This window comes from Hydra vulgaris, chromosome 08, assembly GCF_038396675.1.
Source record: "Hydra vulgaris chromosome 08, alternate assembly HydraT2T_AEP".
Classification (NCBI taxonomy): domain Eukaryota; kingdom Metazoa; phylum Cnidaria; class Hydrozoa; order Anthoathecata; family Hydridae; genus Hydra; species Hydra vulgaris.
In genome coordinates this window covers 672,085-682,749 of record NC_088927.1, presented here as the reverse complement: position 1 = coordinate 682,749, position 10,665 = coordinate 672,085, and the positions used below count along the sequence as shown (strand labels likewise).

General features: G+C 26.2%; 1 protein-coding gene across 1 annotated transcript; it reads left to right on the top strand.

The window, feature by feature from the left end:
- The first annotated feature begins 2,358 nt into the window (after positions 1 to 2,358).
- Positions 2,359 to 10,095, top strand: LOC136084179 (uncharacterized). Its single transcript, XM_065804305.1, has 6 exons — positions 2,359 to 4,126; positions 4,379 to 4,504; positions 4,883 to 5,008; positions 7,966 to 8,097; positions 8,634 to 9,164; positions 9,869 to 10,095. Exons 1-6 carry the CDS (start codon positions 2,359 to 2,361, stop codon positions 10,093 to 10,095), a joined length of 2,910 nt encoding a protein of 969 aa, XP_065660377.1.
- The last annotated feature ends 570 nt before the right edge of the window (positions 10,096 to 10,665 follow it).

The following is a 10,665-nucleotide window of genomic DNA, read 5'->3' as shown; positions in this document are numbered from 1 at the left end:
AAAACATTCAATGTAAAAAGACAAGAACAAATAAAACAAACAGTTTAAAAGAAATCATTAATAAGATTTTTATACTTTGAAATACTCTTTTTTATTAGTTTTTGAAAGCAATTTATGTGGATAAACACAATTAAATTACACTTTATTTAAATAGCTTCACATTTAGTCGAAATGCTATTTAAAAAATGGCAAATTAAACTTACTTCAACAAACGTTTTATATACGACTGAAAATTGGTTTGAAAAAACGCCCTTTAAAACTTTATCATTTATAAATAAAGAACTATAATATATTGACAAATCTAAAACAAACAAACAAGGTTTAAAAATATAATGTACAGAAGCAGCACTTCATAATTTCTTATGGAAACCCTTTTTAATTATAAGTTTAGTTGTTTTTCAACGGGTTTGAATATTTAATCCGATGAATTAACGAAATTTTGAAGAATCCGTTAGTAGTTAATTTTACCCCGTTTGTTTTGTGATTTTGGGTTTTTTAGAAAAAAGCAATTCGTTGTTCTAACGGATTGTTTTTAGAGTGTAAAACTATCGATAAAATTAACGACAATTTTTTTTTATCAAAGTTTACAAATTGCTTGGTGCCCCGGCCCGAGCAATTTACTCGAGCACCAGTGATTATGAGGTAATAAATAAATGAGCTCCTTCAAATGTTCTACAAAAAGTAAAGCGCAAAGGTTTTGCTGGGGAGCTAATTGAATTGATAAACATGTTACGGAATCAACAGAATGAGGAGAGGAGGCAACATTTCGAGGATTAGTTTTATATCACATTTTTGATTCTGTGATTGGTGGATTCACTGCTCGTACCCATTCAAAAAATTTTTGCTAATTTTTTTTTTTGTTGTTGGAATATTAAAAACTGTTTGAATCAGAAATCAAGAGTGCCTGCTCCCATTTTTTTGCAGAAATATTCATGTGACGAGACTGAAAATGAACTGACTTAAGAATTGCTTCTTATGATACAAATTCATTCGGAAAACTTTGGAGAGAAACCACTTGTCTCATTCGGCTTATTAAACGATATTTCTGAGATAAAACTCGGGGAACTTTTCAAAAAATGTAGTGATTGCACATCGTATCTTTCATTCAATAAATTGAGGCTCTTCAAGAACTTTTTTCGCAAGAACGAACCAATGATCTTGCTATTTTAAGTAATAGGTCTCAATTAGTTCAAAATATTGACTTGATGATGTGATCAAAGAGTTTGTTAAAAATAAGACAAGAAAAATAACATTGTAAGACACAAAAGCTGGACTACTTAATTATACTTATATACCAGCAGTATAATAAAAGAATCCTGTGCACGGCCCTGGGTTGAAATCAGGTTAATTAATCAACATCTGAGGTTTGACATGAAAAATATGTAGAACTTTAAAAAAAATGACTTCAAAATATTGACCTAATTTTAACATTGAAAAAACGGAAAATGCTTGTTGGGTACGTGATCACTTATGACTGTAAGAAATAGGTTCATTAAAACAAATTTAACTAGATATGTTGGATGTATAGTTCAATTTAGATTTGCATAGGTACTTATTTAGAGCCTCAGAGTAGAAACTAATAGATATCATTGTAATGCATCAGCTATCTGTACTTCATTTTCCAAAAGATTATAAACAATGATCAGAGAGTGAATCAAGAAACCATTTTTGAGTATTCAAGCTGCAGTTTTATAGAAATATTGACTATAGCTTTTAGATTATTTATCAAAACCTGCGCAAGCAATCTTTCAACCTGATAATTAAATATACCACTACTTTGGTTAGTTTTCCTTAATTTAATTCAAAAATAGATATTACATTTATTAATTAACTAATTTGTACAAAATTTTAGAATTCGTACTTAAATAAACAAGCAAACATAAAATAAAAATAGAAATTTTATGGAAGTCCAAACATTTGCATTACAGGTTGGTAGAGCACAAGCTTTATAAAAATGCTGTTTTTTTTTATGAATTATAAACTCCCAAACTCAGTTAAAATTTAAATTTAGTAAAATTTGAATTAAAAAAAAACATTTGGTTGTATTTTCTAGAGTAATTACTTGATGTTTTTCAAATTGTTAAGTTTACAAAGTATGTTAACATTTGTTTACAAAAGCGTTCTCTTAGTATATAAAAATTTTGTAACATGAGACTTTACTCAAAAATATTTGTAGAAGTAGTATAGTTTTATAATTTTTTTATATTAAAACTTTTTAAAACTGAACTTAATACGCTAATATTAACGCGTCGCGTTTGAAAAAAATAGAAACATTTTAGTAACAAATTAAAACTCTTTATCAAAATAAATGATATTAAATTTATTTTAATTGAGAGAATAAGTTTTTGTAAACTAACCATGCGTTCATTTTTAGAAGTTCAACCGTTTTCAGAAAATTTATTTTCACGCGAAAAACTACCTCGTGAAATTCGACGTTTTTTACACGTAAACAAGTCAACTTTACAAAAAGCAAACAAGTCAACTTTAATATTATATGGAATGTCCGGTGTTGGGAAGACACAAATTGCAAGAAAGTATTGCGAAATTTATTGTAACTTCTACAAAAACTTTGTTTGGATAGACGCAGCAATTGGAAAGTTAAGAACCTCCATGAGAAACCAATGTCAAATATTAGGTTTCGATGTTTATGACTCGAAAGGTGATTATTTGAATATAGAAGTGATTGTTGAAAAAATTCACGACCATTATAAAAATGAAAAAACTTTGTATATTTTTGACAATGTCGACGATGAAAGTGTTAAAAACCTGACCATGTATATTTCAAGAAAACCGAATTCATTTACGTTGGTTACCTCCCAATGGAGAGCGTGGTCAAACAACGTAAACAAAATTCTAGTTGATGTTTTTACTTCAGAAGAAGCATTCGCTTATGTAAAAAATAATATTAAAGAAAACGCTGATGAAAATATAAGAAACCTCATTAAAGAACTTGGTTATCATCCGTTCGCTATTACTCAGGCAATAAAATATATAAATATTCATAGAATTTCGATAGAAAAATACGTAGATCGATATAGATCGAAACCAGAAATATTAGACAATAACTTTCCAACCGAAGAAGAACCAAAGTCTGCAATAAAAGCAATTAACTTAGTTTTAATAAAATTAGAAAAAAGTAAATCTTTTCCATTTAAAATATTAAACTGTTTATCTCATTGCGACTATCAAAACATAAGTAAACAGTTTATAATCCAAATTTCAAAACAAATGGAAATAAACGAAGAATATGTAATTGATGAAGCCGTTGGGTTACTAATGAGTTATTCTTTACTAAACTTTGATGATAAAAAATATTCAATGCACGAACTGACACAGCTGACGTGTAGATGTTTTCAAAATAGAAATTCGACTACAAATACGTATCTTAGTTTAATTGAAAATTTATTTATATTTGAATTAATTGAAGTAAAAGATCACATGGATTACGGAAACTATTTAGTTTTCCATTTTATCTGTATGTTTCGCACTAACGGAATAAAAATTTCAAAAACATTCCATAATATGACGACATCTATTAAAAAATTATTATTATGTAAAGGTTTATTTGAAGAAGCAATCGAAATATTAATAAGTATTCAAAGTTTTAATACAGAAACTTATGGCGAAAATAATAAATTTACGCTTGATACAAAAGATAATATCGCAACCTGTTTGAAAGCTATGGGAAAATATAACGAAGCTTTAGAAATTCATTATTCTGTTGATAAAATACAAACTAAAATTTTAGGTATCAACCATCCAGATACAATGAGAACAAAACATAATATCGCAATCTGTTTCTACTATATGGGAAAATATAACGTAGCTTTAGAAATTCATTATTCTGTTGATAAAATACGAACTGAAATTTTAGGTATCAACCATCCAGATACAATGGGAACAAAACATAATATCGCAATCTGTTTCTACTATATGGGAAAATATAACGAAGCTTTAGAAATTCATTATTCTGTTGATAAAATACGAACTGAAATTTTAGGTATCAACCATCCAGATACAATGGGAACAAAAAATAATATTGCAAACTGTTTGGACGCTATGGGAAAATATAACGAAGCTTTAGAAATTCATTATTCTGTTGATAAAATAAAAACTGAAATTTTAGGTATCAACCATCCAGATACAATGTTAACAAAAAATAATATCGCAAGCTGTTTGAACGCTATGGGAAAATATAACGAAGCTTTAGAAATTCATTATTCTGTTGATAAAATACGAACTGAAATTTTAGGTATCAACCATCCAGATACAATGTCGACAAAAAATAATATCGCAAACTGTTTGTACTATATGGGAAAATATAACGAAGCTTTAGAAATTTATTATTCTGTTGATAAAATACAAACTGAAATTTTAGGTATCAACCATCCAGATACAATGTCAACAAAAAATAATATTGCAAACTGTTTGTACTATATGGGAAAATATAACGAAGCTTTAGAAATTTATTATTCTGTTGATAAAATACAAACTGAAATTTTAGGTATCAACCATCCAGATACAATGTCAACAAAAAATAATATCGCAAACTGTTTTTACGCTATGGGAAAATATAACGAAGCTTTAGAAATTTATTATTCTGTTGATAAAATACAAACTGAAATTTTAGGTATCAACCATCCAAATACAATGTCAACAAAAAATAATATCGCAAGCTGTTTGTACGCTATGGGAAAATATAACGAAGCTTTAGAAATTTATTATTCTGTTGATAAAATACGAACTGAAATTTTAGGTATCAACCATCCAGATACAATGTTAACAAAAAATAATATCGCAAACTGTTTGAACGCTATGGGAAAATATAACGAAGCTTTAGAAATTTATTATTCTGTTGATAAAATACTAACTGAAATTTTAGGTATCAATCATCCATATACAATGAGAACAAAAAATAATATTGCACTCTGTTTGAAAGAAATGGGAAAATATAACGAAGCTTTAGAAATTTATTATTCTGTTGATAAAATACAAACTGAAATTTTAGGTATCAACCATCCATATACAATGAGAACAAAAACAAATATCGCAATCTGTTTGATAAATAAAGTAAAACAGCAAACAAGTTGTTTAATTATTTAATTATTATTTTAGTTTTAATATATGTAAAGTGTTATACTTAACTTATAATTAACAAACATTTTTCTTTAAAAGTTGTAGTACTCCGTTTATAATTCTTATGAAAATTTTCTTAATTTTTGTTGTCATTCGTTTAGCGCATTTTTTAAAAATAAAACGAAAGCTCATTTGCTTTATCATTTATTTACACGTTATAAATTGTATTTATTATTGATTATAAATTTAAAAATGAAACTAATTTATGGTTTTTACTAATTTTAGTTATTTACTCAAATAATTAAAGTATTTAAATTGGTTTAGTTAATTTTTAAAAGTGTGTTATTGCAAGATATATATATATATATATATATATATATAAATATATATATATATATATATATATATATATATATATATATATATATATATATATATATATATATATATATATATATATATATATATATATATATATATATATATATATATATATATATATATATATATATATATATATATATATATATATATATAGATATATATATATATATATATATATATATATATATATATATATATTTATATATATATATATATATATATATATATATATATATACACACATATATATATATATAATATATATATATATATATATATATATATATATATATATATATATATATATATATATATATATATATATATATATATTTAAACAACGTTAAAAAGTATTCTACACAATAGAGTGCTCAATGTTCTTAAAAGAACAGAGTAATGATTTCTAATGAATCTTTGTTGATGAAACACAGTGTAAAATGGAAAAAAATTTTTGTTTAGTGATTTTCTACTAATATATGTATATATATATATATGTATATATATATATGTATATATATATATATATATATATATATATATATATATATATATATATATATATATATATATATATATATATATATATATTTGTTAAAAGTATATTTAAAACGTGAACCATATTCGATTCCCATAGGAATTATAGTATAGAATGTTTAAAACGGTGTATGATTTGTAAACGATAATAATTTTCTTTATGTAAGTGATGATGATTTAGTTTTTCTATTCTTATTAGTTTAAATTAGATAGATCTTAAATAACATTTATCATCGTTTAAAAAAATAATAACATTAAAATTCTTGTGATCTTAATAGATTGGTTACACAAATAAGAATAGTCCCAACAAAGCGGGAAGAGTCTTTATTAAACATGTTGTGTTTTGAGATTAATTTCGTTTAAAAAATATTATTATTTTATTGAAATATATTGCCGACATATTATATTTATTCTAAATAAGTGTTGCAGTTTGTTAATTTCATATATGTGTATATATATATATATATATATATATATATATATATATATATATATATATATATATATATATATATATATGGGTAATTCCGTTTTTAGCTTAGGGTAAAATAGGGCAATATGAGCACCAAGGTAATATGAGCATACTTAAAGGTTTTCTAATATGTAAGCGGTGAAATTAAAGCTGCTTTGTATCTTTTGAGTCAACTTTATGTGGTGATAACAGGAATCAGTACACTTTGCGAAAATTTATATGCAGCAATTAGCGGCCTGTGGCGTCCCAAAGAGAAAGGATAATAAGGAAATTAACGTCTATAAACAATAAAATAGCTTTATACACCAAAATTTCTCCACTTTATCCTGTTACATTAGCTAAAATATGTAACATGAATTAGGTAGTTAAAATTTTCACATTAAATGCTGTACATTTATTTTTGCTACCTTATTTTTATATTTGTAGTTATTGCTATTATGCTTATATACTAAGTTTTATATTTAGTTATATTATATACTACAAATATAAAAGTTAATGATAATATAGTATAAGTTAAAATAGTTTCATTAAAAAAAAATAAAAAATGTCTATATATTTTCATTCAGTAAATAACGCACAACAATCTGCGGTTGGAAGTGAAATGTTAAAACTCAAAATATTACACACGCTCTGAATGAGGAAGTTACACACGCTCTAAATAAGATTTTATTATAAACTAGAGGAAGTATATATTGCTACGTTTTGCTGTTGATCTAAAATGAGATTTATAACAAAAAAACAAACACTTAGTATATTTAGGGAAAAAACATCTTTTAAATCAAGAATATTTATTATATTTCAAATTTTAAAATTCTATAATGAAAAATTAATATCTTTAGGGCAACCAAATATAAGGGGCTCCATAATTTTAAATGCAATCGTAAAAAATATTTTGGCTTTATCTAAAGTGTTAAGCTATATTTTTTGGAAAGAAATTGAACATTCTGAGGAACAGAAAATATGTTCTGACATATCATCAAATAAAAGCATGAAAATAAAATATCCTGAACAGATACAAGAATTTCTCAGCGGAATACACAACAATGTTCTTAATAACTTAAAGTAAAAACATGATATTGAGAGTCTTTTTTTAGCAATATATTACATTATTAGTTACAAAATAATAAAAGAGGAAACCAAATTTAAAAAAAAGAAAAAGAATAGCATTGAGTAATTCTTGTTAGCAAAACTGTTGAAAAAGCTCAAAAAATTGGAGTTCCACTTCTACTAACTACTGTTAAATATCAGAAATCAGATAGTTGCGACTTTTTCATACTTTTTCGTAGTAAACTTTAATATTTTGCCTATTTCCATTTATATATATTAAAATTTATTATTCTAGTGAAAATATGTTGTATATATATATTTTTTTTCTATTTTCATTTCATTATTGAATTATAACCGGTAAAAATACTCTTGTGCAGTTATGTGTTTGAAATTGGTCTTAAAATTCCGTCAGTTCGTGAAATATATTCCAAAAAGCTTTTTTTATATTATAGGTTCGAACTCTGATACCGGCGATGATCAAATTATAAAACCAGTCTGTAAAATGAAGGCATTTCCCATTAAGTCACTGTTTTCATTTGTTTCCGATGCTAATAAGTATTTTTGTATGATGTGTCCAGAAAATGGTAGGCTTGTATCCACATAAATGGGCCAGAGCCAATTCTACGGAAACATATTTTTCATGTTCATAAAAAACCGGAGTATCTTTACGATTCTTAAAAAGAAAAAAAAATTGCTCAAGATCAATTCCTCGGAACCAAGAACAGAGATGAAATAGATGAAGCAATGATAAATTGCATTATTCAAGATAACCGCCCTTTCAATGAATTTCATAAATCTGCTATGCAATTTTTAAACACTTTTGCTCCGCATTACAAGCCACCTCATTGAAAGACAACTGATTGAGAAAGCGGTGCTATCAATACAAGAATGATCTTAATGCTAAGCTTAAATCAGTTACCTGCATAGCACTAGCTACAGATATGCGGAAAAATTGAGTTGGATTGTATTGGCTTTGCATAACAGCGCATTATCGAACAAAAAAGTTTAAATATAAATCAAAAGTAGTTTGCTATCGTATATATCTTATACGATAGCAAAACTTATATATCGTATTACGGAAGGCAATAAAGTAATAGACTTACTGCATTTGTACAAAAAGAAATTAATAAACTTGAAATTGAATCTAAAATTATTTCAATTACAACTGACAACGCTGAAGACATTAAAAAGGCGATGGGATCTATTGCTTTACGACTTTCATGCATTTGTCATAATTTAAATCATTTTTTGAACCATGGAACCAAATTATGGACTAAACTATCACATAAATTATTAGATAGCACAGCAGATGTAGATGAAGATCTTATATATTACAATAATTATAATGAAAGCGATATTGAATCAAATGGAAATATTTCATCTGACGATCAAGAAAAAATCCCATGCACTTATGGCAAAGTAGACGTTAGCTCAGATGATGAAGAATGTAGCGAGGAGGAGGAGGAGGCAACAGATGAAACTGTTGATCAGTTATTTATTTTTTCATCCAGCATATTATTCAAGTTAAGAAAAGCGATAGCTCTTGTTAAACGAACTTCTGTTTTACAATCATTTGTTTTTAGTGAGATTAAAAAGCAGGGACTGGAATTAAAAAATTTATCGTCAGATTTCATGTACGTTGGAACTCAACGTTTTTGATGATTAGTAAGATAATAAAAATCTATTACCATAGATCCTGGCACTATCGATGAGTTAACAGAAAAATAGATTAATAAACTCAAGAAACTAACTTTGTTATCAGACGACTGGAAGTTCCAAGACATTTTACATAATAATCTTGCTCCATTTTTAGAAGCAACTTCTCTCTACTAAATATTTTCCAACACTTTCTTCGGCAAGACTTCTCCAAAATACGTTAATGAACTTTCTTAAAAATAAATTTTAAGCTGAATGTTTTCTTTTACAACCATCTCCTACGGTGAAAAGAGAGAACATGTTAGGAGCTAGTCTTCTCAAATTCATGAAGGTATACTTTGTTGAAAAGATGTCTACGAAATAAAATCTGCAAAGTTTGCTTGCGTGTTTCTTTGATCCAACAACAGACAAGTATCTTACAAAAAAAGAATATCAAGAAGCAGAAAGCAAACTTATGAAATATTTTTCAAAGTCAGCACTCCGACAATAACCTTAAAGATCAACGCATACATGCATTTGTTTTTCAAAATGAACAAAATTATTCGAGAAGTGGTTAGTTATAAACCTAAAATTTATGTTTGTTAAAAAACATTATTTGTTTTTAAATTTATACATAAATTTTACTTTTTTTACATTTTCAGCGTTGTTAAAAAATAGATTAGATTTTGACAATATATAAATACTTGTTTTCATTTTTAGATGTGATTGATTCAAGTATTGATTTACAATTTCATGTTTCACCTGAAGTTCTTGTTAAACGCAAAAATGGGTTTGCTAAGCTTGCAACATTGTGTGGATTTAATCTGTGCGAAAAAAAACACTTAAAGCAAAATATAAAAGAAGAGTTATCTTTTTTTAATTACACTATAAAAGCAAAAGCTTGGAAATTCGATGAATTTTGGTACGAAAACGATATCCAATGTTAGCCTCTAAAGTAAGAGAGATATGTACTTCACCTGCTAGTTCGGAAGAGCCAGAATTCTCAAAAAGTGTTCCTAACTTTTTTCATCGCAAAGAAAGAAGTACTTAACTGAAAATGAGGAAAGTATATAAACCAGAGGCCACTCGATGTCAATCCAACGCCAACTTTATGTTTATCTGACGTTGTTTAGCCGTCGTTTTGCCCACCTTGTACTTAAACTTATTGTAACTTATTACAAAATTCCAAATGAAAGGGGTTTGATGATAAGACTGCAATCTTCTACTTGCTCCTCCCATTATCTTAATTTTTATCTAATTTATAAATAAACATATTAATATATTTGTATTTATAAATGTATTAAAGTTATTTGTATGTAAAATGTTTATATAGTGACGAAATAAGTTACAAAAAAAAAAAAGATTATTTTATATATGGAACCGTTAAAAATAAAAGTTATTAATACTTATAAACTACTAAATCCTTATTTTCTGGCGCGTAGCCAAGGTAGGTGATTGGAGTTTTATAACACAATAAGAATTGTTTTATTAACTTTGGATCTTCTCAAAAACAAAAC

What these genes read in the sequence shown, in the direction of transcription:
- LOC136084179 (XM_065804305.1), top strand. Translation starts at nt 2,359, where the DNA reads ATGCGTTCATTTTTAGAAGTTCAACCGTTTTCAGAAAATTTATTTTCA. An exon ending in AATACAAACTGAAATTTTAG is followed by an intron (nt 4,505 to 4,882) that starts GTATCAACCATC and finishes CTGAAATTTTAG; the next exon opens with GTATCAATCATCCATATACA. An exon ending in AATACAAACTGAAATTTTAG is followed by an intron (nt 5,009 to 7,965) that starts GTATCAACCATC and finishes TTTATATTATAG; the next exon opens with GTTCGAACTCTGATACCGGC.